General features: G+C 38.8%; 1 protein-coding gene across 1 annotated transcript in view; it reads right to left on the reverse strand.

The window, feature by feature from the left end:
• Positions 1-20,156, reverse strand: part of LOC134792637 (stalled ribosome sensor GCN1) — a 50,607-nt gene that overhangs the window by 25,162 nt on the left and 5,289 nt on the right. Inside the window, exons 11-23 of the mRNA XM_063763890.1 lie at positions 18,616-18,942; positions 17,936-18,129; positions 15,610-15,785; positions 15,359-15,488; positions 14,993-15,073; positions 13,701-13,912; positions 13,290-13,462; positions 12,695-12,850; positions 11,749-11,879; positions 11,506-11,642; positions 10,849-11,051; positions 10,432-10,505; positions 8,863-9,096 (exon numbers count right to left, since the gene is read on the reverse strand). Of these exons, the coding sequence (XP_063619960.1) occupies positions 8,863-9,096; positions 10,432-10,505; positions 10,849-11,051; positions 11,506-11,642; positions 11,749-11,879; positions 12,695-12,850; positions 13,290-13,462; positions 13,701-13,912; positions 14,993-15,073; positions 15,359-15,488; positions 15,610-15,785; positions 17,936-18,129; positions 18,616-18,942 (2,228 nt within the window). The remainder of the gene's footprint in view (positions 1-8,862; positions 9,097-10,431; positions 10,506-10,848; positions 11,052-11,505; positions 11,643-11,748; positions 11,880-12,694; positions 12,851-13,289; positions 13,463-13,700; positions 13,913-14,992; positions 15,074-15,358; positions 15,489-15,609; positions 15,786-17,935; positions 18,130-18,615; positions 18,943-20,156) is intronic.

A 20,156-nucleotide genomic window follows, 5' to 3' on the forward strand; every position in this document is an offset into this window, starting at 1 on the left:
TCATTTAGCACCTCAATTTACAGATAATTCAGTAATCAGGATACAGTTGTGTTATCACACGATCGGAATTATCAGAATGCGGGTCACATTTAATATAATATTAGAGATATGCCACACGAATTGCCCACTGCACCCAGAATCAACAGCTGAACCAATTTAGATGAAATTAGATGTGCAGGTAGTTTGAGATCCGAGGAAGAACATAGGATATTTTTTATCAATTACATATTATCATCATTCCGCAGACGAATACGAAGGCAGGAGCTATTATAGAATATTTCGCTTGCACGGGACTCAAAATAAGCACTCGAAGAAATATCAAACTAAATACTATACTAATATATAATATATATATTGTTAAAATTGCGTATCTATTGATACAGTGGCTATCTTCTACGGGAAATCCTGGATCGATACTCTGCGGAAAGCTGAAGTGGGTATGTCCGATATGAAACGCTGGCTAGACAATAATCTCCTCTCTCTGAACCTAAAGAAAACCAAATATATTTGTTTTCACAAAACCAAAGCTTCTGAGCCAAGGCTAGTCACGGCCCTTCATGTCAAGTGTGCTGCTGGTCTATGATCGAATGACGCCTGCGATTCGATCAGCCGAACGAATTGCATTCGGTATTTGGGTGTTGAAGTTGATCAGCACTTCTCATTTAAGCAACACATAGGTTCACTTTCACAGCGAGTAAGAAAATTGATTTATGTTATGCGCCTACTTCGGAATTCCGCTGATAACCGAGTCCTGCGTCAAGTCTACATTGCCTTATGTCAGTCTATACTGGGGTATTGTATATCAGTATGGGGCGGAGCTGGTACCACCACGATGCTCGGGTTGGAAAGGGCACAAAGAGCTGTTCTCAAGGTAACGTACAAAAAGCCCTGCCAACATCCTACAGACCAACTTTCCTCGAAACCCAATTACTTTCAGTTCGTCAATTATTTGTCTGCAGAGTCGCCATGCTGATGCACAAACTCACTCTTAACTCCCCCACATACGCAGCATTACAACGCAAAAGGGTTTTTCGTGTCCCACAAAGTTTGACAAAAACATCTTACTCGCGACGCTACCCACAGTTTCTACATCCATATATTTATAACCAATTATTAAAAGCTTTCCACGTCCAAACATTGTCTCTCAAAGAACTGCTGTACACCCTTAAGAAATGGTTAATCTCTCTTTCCTAATAGGCCACCGAATACATACTAAAACCCTTGCAATAATGCACCGCTTACACAGGATCACTCTCTTTCACACACTCACACACACACACACATCCACACACACACACACAAACCCGGAGCATATCGGTACACATTTCTTTCTTCTCTGTGTTTAGTAATCTTTGATATAATTAGTATTATTTTACTTTTAAGTATCAGACCTGTATCCTACGCATCTTGTTGGTAAATCTTAGGTTCAATGCCCCACAGTCCTCACGACACAGGCTCGACCTAGTGTGAGGGCTATTGTTTGTTCTAAGAAGCTGTTGTACATATTCTATAGTTAATTTTAATTTAATTTAATTACTAAGGTTTCATGTCATGTCAATTTGGAAAATAAATATATTTGTATTGGAGTCAGTGCTGATGTGACGAAAGACAGATGAGAATGGAAGAGAAAAACATGTTGTGCCGACCCCACATAACGTGGGAAAAGGGCAGGGAAAAGAAGAAGAAGATATTTAAAAAATGCGTGATGGTACGGAACCTTCAGGACTCGCATTTGGCCAGTTTTATTTCGCTCAGTGCATCATGTACGAGTACGAATCAAGTGCGCATGTATCGAACAATCAGGCATTGATTGATCGATAATGACATCAATAACAATAAGCATATCAGTAATCACTGCACCTCGACAAACAAAACACGTCGAAACGCAAGACGGAAGGACATTTAGGTTTGCACTGTCCAAGGACGTTTTATGTAAACACCTTCTCTTGATTCATAAACGCGCTACAAACCTCAATTAGCTAATAATCGTTTGTCTTTATCTGTTATTTTGACTTGTATATTTGTAAGAAAGGGATATAACATAATTTAACTAAATCAGGCTCGTAAAGTTTTATGAAACATCTACCATGTTTACATAAAACGTGATTCTTGAGACGTGAGCAGGACTAACCCTACACACTTAGTAAAACCTTACAGACAATGGAAGGTGAAAAACAACATTAAAATTACTAACACTAGGTAATCAGTAGATAGCGAATCAGAAAAAAGTGTGACAGGGCATAACATAAGCAAAGTGGTAAGTAAAGCAGCATAAGTACAATCAAAAACTACAAGTAGGTTGTATCGTGTCTGCAGGTTTCTTGGTTAAGTTGGTGGCTGAGCATAGACTTAAAACCAGGGATGTTGCGAATATTCTCATCCGCAACCGCGGACCTTCCGCATTATTTTCAAAATCCGCATCTGCATCCGCATCCGCATAAAATCTATGCGGAGCTTATGCGGATGCGGATGTCGAACAAGTCTTAGCGGCGGCGTAAGGGCTAGTTAATTTTGTCATTACCTATAACGAAATCGTCTAGATCCAGAAAAGTCAGCCAAGTTACTGTTTATTAATATCTATGTCTATAACGCACATATATTCTTGCTAAAATACTAAACGTTTCGTTTTTTTTAAGAAATATTGCTAAATATGTATTATTTGACGGTTTTTTAAGTACCTAAACTTGACATCCGTATCCGCATCCGCACCTGCATCCGCGGATGTCCAAAAAACTGCACGCAATATCCCTGCTTAAAACTACAAATTTGTACTTTGCAGGTTCCTTACGGTTCCAGGCGGTGGAATTATATTCGGACATTTGGAAGCGACATAACGGAAACTACGAGAGTTGAATCCCTCATCCACGGCAGTCGCGTCGCCATAATGTGAGACCTTATATCTGCAGAATATTATATATGTTACTAGCGACCCGCCCTTTACGTGCTTCGCACTGGTTAATAAATTATACACCTAAACCTTCCTCAAGAATCACTCTATTGATAGGTGAAAACCGCATGAAAATCCGTTCAGCAGTTTATGAGTTGATCGCGAACAAACATACAAAGAATACAAACACACAAACAGACAGATGCGGCGGGGGACTTTGTTTTATAAGGTGTAGTGATAAAAAGGAAGCGGTCCAATAACGGATCCTCGAGGGATCCTTTAGTACGTTCTGCATGTAGAAAAGCTGTAGGAGGTGACGACATGATTTGAACTTTTTTTTAAGTCAATTTTTTCAACAATATTAGTCTCATGCAATGTTATTATACGATCAATATAAACTTGATTAAACACTACTATTATGGTTCCCATTTACTGAGTCGTTTGATCTACACGTGTAAAATTTATTAGAATAACCAAAATATTTGTGTATAACTAGACGAACCCCACTGCAGCGGGGTTCGTATGTAACCTATGTGGCCCGATTTTTATGATTCTTACGTCTATCGATCTTAAAAGTCCGAACGTCACTCTTCACTAAATAAATGATAGGAACAGTAAACAATATGCGCTATAACTCTTTAAATCATTTTTAGGTTTCTTAGACGAAGCTGTTATTAGACTCGATTGTTTTTTTGAAGTGAAAACTTCTTTAGCGGCGCTGGGCACTTTTTGAGGTGGGGAAAAAATGATAAACTCGAGACAGCGTAACGCGTAACGCGCTGACGTCATGTGTACCACGTGTCACGTGACCGTAATGTTTAGATGGCCACTCATTTAGATGGCATTTAAACAATGACCTTTTATTATTTATGTAGACGTGTGACGTTCATAGTTGACAAAATTAAAAATTGATCCAACGATTTTGACAGCTTGACAGGTTGGCGTCACCCATACGCCAGCCATAAATATAGGTTCCGGAACCTATATTTAATGGCTCACAATCGTGCGCCTGGTACCATATCTACCTCAATTTACTTACATCTATGCATTTACATCAATAAAGAAAATTTCAATGACATTACATGAAAAAGGTTCTAATCTTTTACGGGTTGAAATACGAGGATCTCACAGCTACATTCTAACTTTATATCACTCAAATATAATTCAATAAAGCTACATCTTGATGAAATCGCTAATGAAAGTGAACTCTAGTACTGGTGAATTTAACTCAAACTCAAATACTTATCATGACCAAATATATTTAGATGCGAGGTCTGCAAGGTAACTTTACAATTTCTATTTGAATTTTAAACAATTAACGCTACAAATTAGAATTTCGAATTTTAAACAAGCTCACTGATCAGCAATTTCGGAACTAAAGTTTTTCAATAGAAAGGAGGATGAGTCAATCATACATAGTGCTGCAGACATTTTGGACTAGTCATTAAGTTTTCTCTACTGTCGGCACTCCCGGAGTGCAACCCGTTGTTTTTTTTTTCATCACACTTGCTCGAAAAGGTCTTATTTCATGCAGGTGTACTGAAGGACAAATGCCTATATTGTTTCCGCGGGAGTTAAGGATTCTGAAAAAATTGCTAGAGTCGGACCAAAAAAAGTCTGCAGCGGATTTGATAGCCCACGCAGTGCAAGTGTCATTTATACGTCATTATTTCATAGACTAGCACTGCGTGGGCTATCAAATCCGCTGCAGACTATTCTTGGTCTGACTCTATACTTAACTCACTCGTGAGTTATAGCTTTTCTTAATTATATTAAGAATATTAAATATATTAAGAACGGGCCACTCACGTATTTTAAGTCGAAAAACGCTCGATATGTTTCACTCCAGAATGTGTCAAACCAAGTAGGTTTTACTTTGAAAATACTTTTTTATGTGTATGTTTAAAAATATTTAATTTGATTAATTTAATAGCTGTTTAAAATAATAATTTTCAATGGGTCTGTGCTTACGAATCTTAACCTGCTAAAACAAGACAATATGGAGGAAGAATGTTTGAAATGTCACCGTATTTAAGAATGATTTAGCTTAAAATTTAATTTTTTCATCGCAAGTGTGATGAAAAACATTGCGTGTAACTCCCGGGGTAAGAATATTGTTACTCGAGTCTTTAATTCAACATATTAGACTCTCGTACAATATTTCACTTAACCCCCTACGATGTACTATTACGGACGATATTAATTATAGATTGGCAATGCCAAGGTTTCAGGTTGGCAACTAATTTGTGTGATTGCAAGATAAGGTTTTTGATGGATGTATAAATGACGTCATAGCAGGTTTAAAACGTATTTTGCAATTGATATAAATCGGCATTTCCGTGATTAATTACGTGACAAATTGATATTATTGATTGTTTTCGAAGATTAAATTAATAATAATATACTTATTGCGTAGTGAATATATATTTTCATAATCGCATTATTATGATTTACTATAGTGATTGGAAAAATTATTTCAAGTAGGTACCTGTCATGGCGGTAGTATACTGAAACTGGTCTAATCCAGATATTACAAGACTGCTTGTTCACTTACAGTTTTAGAATCTGGGACCGAAATCCAAGACGTTTATATTATACCTTGAGCTTTTTCTAGCAAACTCGGGATTTACAAAATGAAACATCGATAAACCTGCTATCGATCATGGTCTAATAAAACATGGTCTTCCATTCCCAGAGTGACACGCGATTACGTCACAATAACATTGCCACTTTATTTCAACATAACATCTTACATGGGTACATTATACCTATGGTTAATAAGTTAAAATATTTCTTTATAATTTTATAATTTTCATTTATATGTATTTTAGCTTAAATTTTACAATAACACGTCATTTTTAATTACTCGTTAGCAATATCTTCCGATTCACGAAAGAAATTTCAGACTTTCGGGTAATTCTGTTTATACTACTGGCAACACAGGATAGCGCTGTGGACATTTGACAATTCGGGTCTAGATAACTTCATGCCCTGACCGTCATCCTTGTCGAACGCGTGTTAATTGTTATTTCCTTCTCGCTCAGTGTCAGCAGTCGCAGTGTTTTCCAAACTTTTCACGTCGTAAGCTTGGTAATTAATGTGTAACTGTGAATTAGTTTTTTAAACGTTTGTCTTGTATAGATAAATAAAGTTTAATTTAATACATTAGATTTGTTTTATTTTACTATGTTTCTACATAAATAACTTAAAATTAATGCCGTTAAAATAATTTTCACCGTTGGTTAAAATTCTCCCACATTTCAAAGTTTGAGAACCTGTAAACAGCATGATGACGTAGGCGCGTGTCAGTTAGGTCATACGCGAATCTCGGAATGGAGTACCAGGCGGAGTATATTATTATACCATGCTATCGATAAGCAAAGCAAGTCAAAGATAAATGATTCGTTCGAAAGGGAAGCGGCATAAAGGGGTTTTATGGTTAAAATAAGTCGTTCAAAATGGAAGGGTCATAAAGAGGTTTAACCCTTTTCTAGGTCGCACAAATCTACAAGGTTCACCCAAAAAATCCAAATATATTCCAATTAATCCAGTTTTGATAATTCATTTAAAGACAAGTCACAATTGCCGGAAGTCAAATTTGATTTAAACTTTCGGATTGCTAAGGTTGAAATTATATTGACGCGTAAGATAATAAATCGTGCTATGCCCGGAAAAGGGTTAATTGCTCATAATAATCGTTTGAAAGGGCCGCGTCACAAAGGGGTTTAAGCGGTTATACCCCGTTCGAAACTTTATAAAGGGATCGTCATTAGGGGTCTACGCGCTTAAAAGTCGTCCGAAAGGGAAGCGTTTTAAAGGGATTTAATCGCATAAAATGCATATAGGCATACTTAAATAGCTCATTTTTGTATAACCAATAAACCATTAAAAGTCTCTACCTATTCCGATTTGTTTATTAAATCGTTGGCTTAATGTAGATAGGTGTAGATATCGATAAGTTAATAATAGCGTATATTATCGTAATGTTTAATCGAATCCGTGTTGGTCTTTTGATTACACTAAATTAGCAATGTTGGTCAAAACAAGATGGCAAAATACGTGTGGTACTCAATGGTAAACCGTTATTCTCTGTTTATTGACCTTAATTTCATTAACAATGTCAATATACAATAGGGTATTTGACTGTATTTAAAATAAATTATTTTACACCATGCATGAAATAAAGCACAAGAAGATTAATAGATAAACGTAGACCGCAGTTATTATTAGACACAATATCTATTTTAAAACCCGTATAAAACTATAAAGAGTAGGTAATTTGATTGTGACGTCACATGCTAGTGTTTCATATAAATTTCACAGCGGCAAAATCGTTTTGACAGTTCGAAAAAAGATACTGATTTGACTATACTTCGTTTTTTTAGCATTAGAAATAAGGTAAACAATCTTGACGAGTCTTTTAATTGAAAAACACATTTTAAAAATACGTTACGGCAAATATGTAACAATTATGAATCTAATACGATCATTTATATTCTTCTGCTTTCATAAGTAATAGTTACTGATTTTTAAAAAGCGTTTTTCAATTAAAAGACATGTTTAGATCGCTTACCTTCTTTTAAGTTCTTTCTAATGCTAAAAAAACGAACTATAGTAGTCAAATACCCTATTATTGATTTCAATCATCTAGAATTCTAGACGATAGCTGACATGTTTTTTATACACGGTGTAACATGAGGAAACCGAATAATTTTAACCACGCATTTCTGAGGTCAAAAGAAGGAAAAAATCGTCGTTGCGCTTTCCAAAGCTGATATGTGCTCGATTTTTGATTGACAAATAGTCACCTAGCAACAAAATACATAAGGTATTATTAATTCATTTGATTAAAATCTCGCACATATCAGATTTGGTAAGAGCAACGACGAAATGTAATATGAGTTTAGGTCAATTTTGCCAAAAAAAAATTTTTTTTTGTTTTGTTTTTCTTCAATTTTTTGAATGTATTTGTACATAAAAAATAAATGTTATTGGTGAACTTGTTACTTAAAATTCATTTTTACATTTTTTTTTCGCAATACCTTCTTTTTGCAGTGGTACTTGTCACTTTTTGACATCTATCAATAAGGATATTTAGACTATGTCCCATAGCAGCAACATTACCATCAAAAAAGCCTTTTACATTATGTAACAACAAAAACTTGTTTATTTTTAAATTAATAATTATCTCTAAAAACTAGGCGTTTTTAAGAAAAAGTTTATAGGACATTTTTTGTCTCTAAATATGATCAGGAATACGCTGTTACAATTATTCGGTTTACTCGTGTTACACCGTGTATATCATTTCATTGGGTACATATTATTACCCAAGGGTTCAAGCCTTGTTTGCGCCTAATAGAGCGAAAAAAATACAAAAAGACGGTAAAACATTTTCTATCTTGTAAGATTAACAAAAAAATTATAAACTGAAATAGATGTCATACATTAAAGAAAAAGTGACGAAGTGGTGAAAGCCGGATCCATCCTTCACCAAAAACATTTGATAAAAAACCGGACAAGTGCGAGTCGGACTCGCCCACCGAGGGTTCCGTACTTTTTAGTATTTGTTGTTATAGCGGCAACAGAAATACATCATCTGTGAAAATTTCAATTGCCTAGCTATCACGGTTCATGAGATACAGCCTGGTGACAGACGGGCGGACGGACGGACGGACAGCGGAGTCTTAGTAATAGGCTCGTTTTTACCCTTTGGGTACGGAACCCTAAAAATGATTTGACATGTACCCAAATTTGTGTAACCTTGTCATTTTGTTAAACAAACGATATATCAGCATTAATCTACTCTTCTCTCACTTTCCCCGCTCGTCTCCGAGACCACGTTCTGCAAAGAACCGCAGAGTAAGTGTGCCCCGAGTGCTGTACCGTAGCACCAGGAACGTCATGCGCAAGTAAATGTGGCCCTATTGTCAGCAAGGCGAGCCTGACGCTGATTGATAATTGTTTAGTGCACTAACCTTGCCGTGTAGTTCAACAATAGCCATAGCAGCGTTGAGCATCTCCGCTCGAACCTTCTCCGCCCTGTCGCCGAGCCCGCGTTCGACGAAGAACCGCATAGCGTCAGGAACGTCGTGGGCTCGTAGGTGTGGCGCCAGGGCGAGCAGGGCGAGACCGATGCCGCGGCGGGCGCCCCACTCGTCTACCGCTTCTTCCACTACGTGACCGAACTGGTCGAGTTTGGCGGGGATCATCTGTGAACATCAATGGGGTTAGAATTAATTAAGTGGATTCAAAAAGGAGGGGGCGCGGGATTTGCCGAAATAATTGTTAGTCTTTTATGCATGATACCCGTTTTCCCAGCGACATTCCCAGGTTCATTTCATATTTCATATTTCATTTATTGCGTAGTCATGAACATAAATTACATTATAAGATCTTACAGTTAAGTTGGCCAATTCATGACACCCTGTTAGGGCACACAATATTTAACTTACTAGCTAATACCTATTAAAACATTTCATCATAATAATTATATCTATCGTATAATTAGTGTATAAGAAGAAAGTAACATTGTAAAAGTCAATAAAGAATAAAAATAAATTAAAATTAAAAATTAAAATTTAAAAAATAACAACAGTCCATACATTAAGTTTTTAAAAGAAGGGGTCATCCATTAATTACGTCACACGTTTAGGGGGAGGGAGGGGGTCAAGAAAATGTGACATATTGTGACATGGGGGAGGGGGGAGACACAAACTTTGTGACGTCACTTTAACTTCATCAGTAACCGAAAATTTTTTTTTAATTATTTTATTCGCTGTACATTTAAATAACAAGTTCTTAAAACGATAATCGTTTTTATTCTTTTAATTTTCTTTCCTAAGCAGTTTTGGGTTATAAAATTACTAATATTTATATCGTCAAAAATATTTTGATAAAATATTAATAATACTTAGGTACTTACTTAATTCGATTTGGCGATTTCGTAGAAAAAATGTGACGTCACACTAGGGGGGAGGGGTTTGCCAAATGTGACCAAATGTGACAAGGGGGGGGGGGGAGGGGTCAAAAAACCTAGAAATTCGTGTGACGTAATTAATGGATGACCCCGAAAATAGAAAAACATTTCATGCAATAATTTAAAATTCAGTGTCACAATAAATAAATAAGGTTAAAATGTATAATCAAGTATTTGTGCTATTTTACTCCGCCAGCCTTTCATCATTTAAGAACTCCTCAAGTGAGTAGTAGCATTTATGAATTAACATGTCTTTTAATTTATTTTTAAATAATATGTCACTTGGTTCAAGTTTGATACTGTCCGGAATTTTATTGATTCAGGAGAAATCGAGGGATTTTTCAAATAAAATGCACAAGATGAAGGTTTGGGATGGGGTTGTCTTTTCTTTACGTATATAATTTTAAATTAAGATCTAAAATCCATATAAAAATATATGAAAAAAAAAAATCTTAAACTACTTTATTAGATTCGTTTTTCGGGATAGGTTCTCTTTTGATGTCCCATTGATTAATGATTGTTATCAAAAGCAACTGTATGGCATTAATAAGTTTCTTAAAAAACGTACCGGTAACTTCTCAGAGTAAATGTCCTGGAGCGCGCGCAACACCTCTGCGCGTGTCATGGGCTGCATCTGGTGTCCTACAACGGAATTGCGGAATTAGCTAGAAGATGCATAATTTTTGGAAGATGTCAATTGATTTTACTACCCATGAAATACAAATGTTTCTAATAATCCTGCTACCTATGTTACAAAAAATTGAGTATTTCACATTTATGGAATACTTTCATTTGTTGTTTATTAACCAACTTACACTAACATATGTACCTAATATATTACGAACGTGTTGAACGAACAATAGAAAATAAAGGTGAGAACATTTTTACATGTGTTCCCCCTCATGGGCCACCAAATTATAACTTGTTTTAAGCTTTGGCCCTTTGGCAAAATTTTCCGATGTCATGCAAGTGTATGGTACAGTACCTGTCTCTTTCTCTTTCTGCTCCGATGCTCCGTCCTCTTTTGACGCAGACACACTAACAAGATGAGCTAAGGCAGCGGCGGCGGCACGCTGAACGGGCTCGGCTGGATGTTGGACTTCGACTAATAATAGCGGGAACATTTCTCCTCGAGTGGTCCATTCTTCTGCTTCCGGGACGGCTGCCCATAGCTCTTCGGCTAGCTTCCTGTTGATATAATATTACTTGAATTCGGTTGGCCGGTCGAAGTATTTTACAGATGGCGCCAGCATATCTTGCCCTGTCAATCCCTAGAATTATGTCAAATTCTTGTTTTTTGTTTTTCAAATAATATAGCCTCGATGCCTTTAAGCCAAATTTCATAGAACAAAACTAGAGAAAGGGGCAAGCTATGATGGCGCTATCTATGCATACCTTTGACAGTTGCCAACCCCATTATCAAAGTTCTAACTAGAACCTTTATGTTAGTTACAACCAGAATTCTAGTAAAATCAAAGACTCGCGAGTTCCTACCAAAAATCGGTGAATATTTCAAGATTCGCTATTATTTAAATCGTATAGTTCCTTCTAATATCAACTTTATGATCATTATAACAAAATAGAAAATCGAATGCATAAATGTCATATGCGAGCTAGCCAAGATGTAAGTAGTTCAACTTACTTATTGTCTTCAGCGATGTCAAAAGTAGCGACCAGCAGCCGTTTGCTAATTTCTAGAGCCTGATCCTTGTCCTCAAATAGCGGAGGTAAGCGCGTCGCTATACGGAGGAGCGTTCTTAGCGCTGCGTCACGGACAACCTGCGAAAAAGAATCTTATTCAGATGCGATAAAGCATAGTTTTTAATGTCAGATGTTAATATAAACCTTGAAGATTTGAAAAACGTATTTGAATTTGAATGCTCACCTCTAGCGGGTTCTGTAAACCTGCCAGTAAACAAACGACATCTTCGTGTGTGATCGGTGCTCGTGACGCCATGTCACCAGTTTCTAATAACGCTACAGTACACGCTGTTTGGACGCGTCCGCTTGTGCTTCCTGAAATGCATAAAGATTTTAAGTTTGACACAACATTGTAATGCGCTTCGATCCTTAATGGGACGCTTTACAGCAGTGTTTTTATTTCATAACTTTGGTACGTTATGAAAGTAAACTCTTGACATGAGACTACTTTTTAGGACCACCCTTAAGCTCTTGTTTCCTAGGATAGCGGTGCCGTAATATAGCGGCCGTCTCCATACAAAATACTACGACATCCATGTTTAGCCGTATTATTTTGTATGAAGACGGCCGCTAAATGACGGCACCGCTATCCAGGGAAAACCGAGCTTTAGTGATTTTTTTTGCAACCCCTAGTTGTAAGGATAATACAGTTAGTTCTGCGGATCTAGAGGCATCTTGTTCGTGCTCCGTATTTTTTTTGTGACAGTTGGTTAAATTTTTCCAAATTACTGAGCCATGGGGGTGCGACAGTTATCCCTTCTCCATAAATATATCCCACCCGCATTGAATATTACCCAGGATTCAATAAGCTTTGAATATACACAATTTCCCTCATAATAAAAAATGTTATGAGTGCTTCATAAAAGTTTTGATTGGTTAAAATAAAATTCATAGGTGTAATAAAAGTGGGTCAAATTGTTAACGGATTGGTGGCCGCTTACAGACGAAAGGAGTACCTGGCGTCCGTTGGCTCGTTAGGTGGACGACATTCGAAAGATTGCGAGTCACTTCTGGATGAGATTGGCTCAGGACCGGGATAAGTGGCGTACTTGAAGAGAGGTCTATGCTCAGCAGTGGGCGATAAAAGGCTGTTATGATGATGATGAGAGTTATTCTAGTTCATTTCTTACCGACAAGCTCCACTAGCGTCCTGAACATGTGATCGGTGGGGAACAGGGCGGGCTGCAGCAGCGGCGAGGTGCCGCGCAACGCCGCGTGCGTGGTCACTATCGCCAGCCCCGCTAGCATCGCTTTTTCATTGGCTCGGACTGCGTTTACTGACATTCCTGAAACAATAGTAAAGATTACAATACAGTAAACAGCATGGTGCTATCTTTTGTCGGAGCCATTTAGGGAGAAACACCAATGAGGGAGGTTAGCAACTGGATTACAAAGCGGGACAAAAATAAATCGCCGGCTATCGATTGAAGCAAGGCCGTTTAGAAGCGCAAAGTTCGCAATTCCCATTTCAGCCGATGTATGTATAATGTAAAGTGTTAAGCACAACAAATTACGTGAAAATACAAAAATTTATAAAAACCAGAACCCAGATTCTAAGTAGAAATGTCTTTTATTAACCTTTGGGAGGTTGGCCTGGGCCTTATATAGCTGGCCATACAAGAACAAAATCCATAATTTGTACTTAAAATATAGGAAATAGAGTTGATTTTATGTTGATTTCTAAACAAAAAATTCTGTTTTACTAAAAATAATGATAAAACTCACCAATTTTAAGCAGCGGGAACACATAACAGAAGCCTGGAGCGTTGAGCGGCTTTCCCGGCTGTTCCTTGGTTCCCACGGTGATCTCGTGTATTAAGTTTATAGTTCGGATTGTCGCCTTGTCCAAGTCCTCTTCCTCCCACGCTGGGTCCAGGTCGCATTGAGGTTTGTGGAGTCTGGAAATGATTTATTAAATTTCGGAAAGGACGATGACTAGGCGTTCTTTTGAACGAGTTTAATCTATCAATACCCGCCCACTGGCATCTAGACCGAGGTCAGTTAATGTTATGTTCACGGCTGGTCGCTACTGTAGCCTTTGGTGTACTATATCTGTCATACCTGTCGGGCCGGCGCGGCGCTCAGTGGGGCGGGTATTATGTACACACGCGACGTATCCGATCCCTAGTGTCATACCTGACAGTGAGCGCGTGCACTTGGTCGTTGAGCGCGGGCGGCAGCAGCGGCAGCGCGCGGTGCGCCAGCAGCGCGGGCGCGGCGCCCAGCGGCGAGCGCAGCGCGCCCAGCAGCGCCGGCACCACGCGCCGCGCGTGCAGGCACACCGCGTGCACCGATCCCGCGCCTACCGCCTCTAGCAGACGGACGGCGATTTCTACTTGGCTATTTAGCTAAAAAAATACAAGTAAATAAAATTTTCTCACAAATGGGCGGCAAAGTTGACTCTGTCGTATAAAAAATAGGTCGCGAAGTGCGGAGTTTATGGTCAGTCAAAAATTTAAAAGTTAATAACGTTGCAGTCTCGATTTTGGGAATGCAATGTTGCATACAAATCCCATTATCTGTCGAGTTCCAAACTTTTTAAAAGTTTAAATACTTACTTACTTACTTAGGTACTTGGTTGGCGCGGTGACCCAAAATGAGTCTTGGCCTCCAACACAAGAGCACGCCACTTTGATCGGTCCAGAGCGGTATCCCGCCAGCTTTCGCCGACGCCGAGCTCACGGAGATCTGCCTCCACTCTATCTGCCCAACGGTATTTAGGACGACCAACAGGACGGCGCCCAGTTGGTCGACCCAAGCAGGCCCTTTTGGCTGCCCGATCTTCACCCATCCTTTCGAGATGGCCAAGCCAGCGGAGACGATGCGCTTTGGTCTCACCTATTATATTCGGCTCGGGTATCAGATGTTCTATTTCGGCATTCTTTCGGATCCTCCAACTGCTATCGTCTGTTTTGACGGGTCCCAGAATCTTCCTTAACACCTTACGTTCTGTGACTAAAAGGCTGTTCTCCTCCTTGAGTGTTAGTGTCCAAGCGTCACACCCATATATCAGAATGGGGCGGATCACGGTCTTGTAGATCCGCAGCTTAATACGTCTGCTAAGAAGCTTGGATACCAAAACCTTATGGAGCGCAGCACTGCAGCGTAAAGCGTTTTGAGTTCGGATGTTGATTTCGTCCTCCCTTGTATGTGTATCCGGGACAGTGCACCCAAGGTATTTAAAGTTGGACACTCCTTTGTAAGTGTTTTCACCCACAAGTAGGTTCTGTCTTTGGGTGCGACTGTCCCTGTACCGCTTCATGTGGAGGTATTCCGATTTATCGTTCGTAACTAGTATCCAGTAAGGAATAAATAATACTCTTATGAAAGGCCGAAGGGAACTCACGTTTTAAATCTATCACATTTTGTACAGAATCCCAAAAAAATACGGGCACAATATAAAGACATACCACTAAATATTTACTTACAGAAGTTAATCTCTCCCGTATAGCACTCTCCTTAGCCAGTTGTGCCTTTATAGCCTCCTTCTGTTTCGCCGATAGAGGGGCCTATAAAAGAAATAAGTTTTTGAAAAATAAAAATCAAGTATGACTTTTTATGTACTAGATATGCTAAATCGAATGTCGCTTCCAAGGTTTGGCTTAAACGAAAATGTCATGTGTGGTCTATAAAGAGAAAACTACAATCAAAAATCCGAAAAAACAATGAACGTGTTACTACCAACAATACTATACAGTCTACACTGAACATAAATACACTGAACATAAGTAGACCAGCGGTAAAAACCTTTTCGAAAAGTGGACCTTGTGTCTTTGTCTTATGGTCGATATTACCTCTTTGAGTTTGCCCTCCTTCCTGCGTTTGTCCTCTAGCTCGCGGCGCAACTGCAGTTCCTCGAGTTGCTCTTTATAACTGTACGCTTTGCTTTCACGCTTCAGGTTCATGGCGTTGTTGTCTTCGTTTCTGCAAATATATTCCAATTAATACTCCATGAATTCCGCGGATTTTATCAACGATTAGTAGTAAAATACAAGGAGTATCAAAAATAGTGGGATCCGTTTATATAAATCTTGTTCTAGCTTACCCGGGTACGCAGCTCTTGTCATACAGCTCGCCCTCTCTCGTCAGATAGGTGAAGTACTCATGTCGGGTCACTCGCAGTAGTGCGGGATCTTGCAAAGCTCTGAGTGCTGTCGACACTGCCGCGCCGGCCACGTCTGTGCTCCACGATGATAGTGTTGAGACCACGTTTGACAGAGTCTGGGGAAAATATTGATGGTATAGAAATATTTAGTAAAAACCGGACAAGACCGAAGGGTTCCGTACCATTACGCAAAGTCTTAGTAATAGGGTCCCGTTTTTACCCTTTGGGTACGGAACCCTAAAAAGAGCAGAGTTCACTTTATGATCATCAGCAGTTCCAAATTGAACGGATTTCTGAGAGCAAATGCTGTTATTTAAAAAAAATCCTCGTACTTCCAGGTTTATAACAATAAACACTTTACTCCTTATCATATATATAAAATTGAAAAACCAGAACGGGATAAAAAACGAGAGAAGAAGCAAGATGGCGCCTTACAAATTTCTAAAAAAGTTTTTGACACGTTTCTCAAATACGACGCACGTATGATAAGAAAAAACTGTTCTAATCTATTATCTAAGTATGAGAATATAACTAGAGCATAAAAACTATCGCTTTCGATGCGTATTTAATTTACAATAAGCAAAATAAATTTTCATAACATTCTTCATTTTACGACTATCGGCTATTTTCGGAAACTCTCGGTTGGTTTCGTTTCGTACTTCAAATAACCAAAATTATGTTTGTTATGTTGGTATGCAGTGATTTCGGCCTTTTTTACTCGAAGTAAAATAAAAAGTGCTGTCAACCTCAACCTTTTACCTTAGTTTATGCCCATACGAGTGACATGCCATATAATGACTGATAATGACTTATCAATATCAATAGTAATTTGTATTTTGTTGTTTTAAATTTCTTTTTGAGTTATGTTATTCAGATTTACTTTCACAGCTTCGGCAAACAAATTCGTCCGGGGACCGGGCTGCCGAGATGGGCCAAAAATACAAAGTTGATAGCAAGTTATAATGTAGGTAGATAAAATTTAAGTGCATGTTCAGATATTTTTGAGCGAAACGACCTGGTGAAAATAAGCAAACGTACAGTCAGCAGTCGGCCAAATATCGTAATATAACTCTGTTGCTATAGAAGTAAGGATGTGTTCCGATATACTGGCGGAATACTGAGAGACAAAAGTGGCTAAGCTTACATTGGCTCGGACATTTAGAGAGAATGGGAGAGGATCGTGCCGTGACGAGAGCGTACTTGGGACAACGAAATGGGAGACGCCCAATTGGACGTCATAGGTAGGTACCGCTGGAACGACGTAGTTGCTCGAGATCTGCTTATCCTCGGCCATGGGGACTGGCGAGAGCTATCGCAAGACCGAGAAACATGGTGTGTTTTGTTTTGTCTTTTCTCGGAGGCCAGGATTCACATAACCGTAGTAAGTAATGTTAGTATTCAGAAAGGGAAATGGGGAGTACGTATGTTTGTACCAAAAGGCGATTTATGGGCGGTGGTCGTCCATATTCGTCTTAAGGCGGATATTAATCTAATGAACGTTTTTGCAATTAGGCTTATAAAAATAAATAATAATTTTATGTTGAAACGAGTTTTAAATAAATAACTACGTAGATGAAAAAGTATAATTTTGCCTTTTATCAAATCACATATCGTCGTTGAGAATGCCAAATACGGTATGTGCGCGATTTTAATCAAATTAATTAATACCTTATGTATTTTGTTGCTAGGTAACTATTTGTCAATCAAAAATCGTGCACATAACGGATTTGGCATTCTCAACGACGATATTTTTTTTCAGATATTTTGCGTATTAAGTTATCCAAATAACGGGTACAAATAAGAAATCCCTATCACCGTTATGAACCCTGGCAGGGTTGACACACTCTTTATTTCATTTACGCGAGCGGAGCTGCGGGCCCGTCTAGTAAATAATAAGTTTTTGGCTAAAATTTCGTTTTTGGTACAAGCTTTTATCGCTGACGACTGTACTTTTTTTTCCACAATTAATACTCATCAGGCCCCGAAACACAATTAGTTTGCGTTGTTTTATCACAGAGTTCCCATAGCCACCTCCAGTCTCCATCATCAGATCAGCTCCATATCATCATAATGCATTGTCATATATGTCATCCGATTTACATATGTATGCAGAATTTCAACTCTATCGGAAATCGGGAAGTGAGTAAAATTAAGCTTCCAAGATTTGACCCACACTAACAAACTAGAGTTACATACATACATACTCACAGGGCAAGTTAAATAAAAGCTTATAAAAAGCAAGCAAACAAAAATGTAAAATACTAACCTCGCTCGGCGTGTATCCGCAAACATAAGAATTCTTCAGATTATTAGCATACAATCCGACCAGCGCCTTGGGGTCCAGTTTCAAATATCGAACGGTGCGACCCCATGCACGCTTGTTAACGGCCACGGCTAGAGGGTGATGGCTGGCGCGTAACGCGTCGATGGCGAGTAGTTGCGCGTCTTGTTCCGAGTAACCTGCGAGTAAACATTTACTCATTTTGGCTCATATTTTGCTTAATGAGAGAGTGAGTCGCAATGACATTGGATAGATGGAACACCAGTTAATAGGGTGGTCCCTAGGTTACATTATAAAACTCTAGCAAGCCAACTTTGTCAGTAGATAAAGGCGGTAAATTTGGTAAATGTACGCGCGATAAATCTCTCTCGCATACAAATCTTGCCAGTTATAATTTCAAGATTTTTGGCATGATTCGCCGCACTCTTAAATGGAACTGTTATGGTATAGGCAGTATTACTGCAATGTTCTGCCACCAAACTGCAGCTCCCCGTTCGCAGTTTTGCGTAATATTCCCTATTGACAAAAGATATATAACCGCATAACAGTGTCAATAGCTCTACACATTTAAAATTGGACTGTTTTACCTTTAACATTATGGTTCAATCTCGAATGCGGCTAATGTTTAATTAGAATACTTGAATTTACTAGAAAATGTCACTCACCTCTAAACGAACAAAGCGCCTGCACCGCATCCAAAACCATCTTCCCCGTAACATCCGCCCCTTTCTCCTCCGGCGACTTCTCTTTCCCACCAAACTTCCCCTCCTCCAACACTTCAGTTAACTTCAACACCAAGTATCTCGCCATCAACGCCCTGTCTTCTTTAGCTAATAGACTTTTCACTTCTTCTAAAGCGAGGGTACGGACTGATTTGACAGGTGAGAGCAGCATGATGGTTAAGGCGCGGTAGATGGGGGAGTGCTGGTCGGTTGAGATAGTGGGGTAGTGCTCCAATACGGTCCTGCATAGCAGCACCACCTGCATTAGGACTATAAAGGGGTAAATGTTATAGCGGAATTATGTAGCACACTATACGGTTTAATAAGTAAAAAAAAAACCGGTCAAGTGCGAGTCGGACTCGCGTTCCAAGGGTTCCGTACATAAGTCCGACTCACGCTTGACTGCACATTTCTAATAGGTTTTCCTGTCATCTATAGGTAAAGTTCTATTGTGTATTTTTTTCAAAATTTTAGACCCAGTAGTTTCAGAGATAAAGGGGGGGAATGGTCGGACAGACAGACAGACGCACGAGTGATCCTATAAGGATTCCGTTTTTTTCTTTTGAGGTACGGAACCCTAAAAAACCAAACCCTTTGACCGCCAAAGATTTAGAAGATATAACCAAACGTAGTAGCCATTAACAGGCGTTCCCCTATGTCGAAAATAGGCGGCCAATGGTCATACACATTGTATGGACTGACGTTTATCTGACATGGCTATTTTTTTTTACGTTACGTATACATTTGACGTGCCCCCTCCCCCGCAAAAATCGGCAGACTATTTTGTACCGACATGGCGTCTCCGTTTGGTTATATCCTCTATGGCCAAAGACGTCATCGCAATCGGCTACAGTCCAATATCAACATTCAGCATTCCAACAAGGTTCTCGATCATAGTCTAATAAAACATGGTCTTCTCTTCCTAGAGTGACACAAGCCTACGTCACAATAACATTGCCACTTTATATAGCGCTATCGCATATTATCATATAGCGCTGTCGCATGATGACGTAGGCTTGTGTCAGTCACGTGACCACGAAAAGACGGGAAGAGAGTACCAGGGGGAGTATATTATTATTATTATTATACCATGTTCTCGATGACGCGCCGCGTACGATATGCGTGGCGTTCAGAGGGTTAACAACACACAAGCTATCTAAACCCGTTTCTATATCCGAGACTCTAAAAGAACATTTATAAAGGCTTTGAACTTCTAAAGTGATTGTAGAAAAGATTGTACAGCTTGTATGATGCTTGCAAAACGGCAAATATTGGTGAAAAGAATATCATTTAGTTAGAATTTCCACAATATTGCAATCAAGTTTAAAAACACGTAGTTCTAAAAACCACATAATAGGGCTGTTTTTGATCAATGAAAGTGTTTCAATGATTATGAAGTCGATTCATTGTAAGGTCACAGAATGCGTATTTATTTCACAGTAACAAATCTTTTTAACATTTCGTAAATAGTTTATCGCTGATTG

The sequence above is a fragment of the Cydia splendana genome, chromosome 8, assembly GCF_910591565.1.
Source record: "Cydia splendana chromosome 8, ilCydSple1.2, whole genome shotgun sequence".
NCBI lineage: Eukaryota > Metazoa > Arthropoda > Insecta > Lepidoptera > Tortricidae > Cydia > Cydia splendana.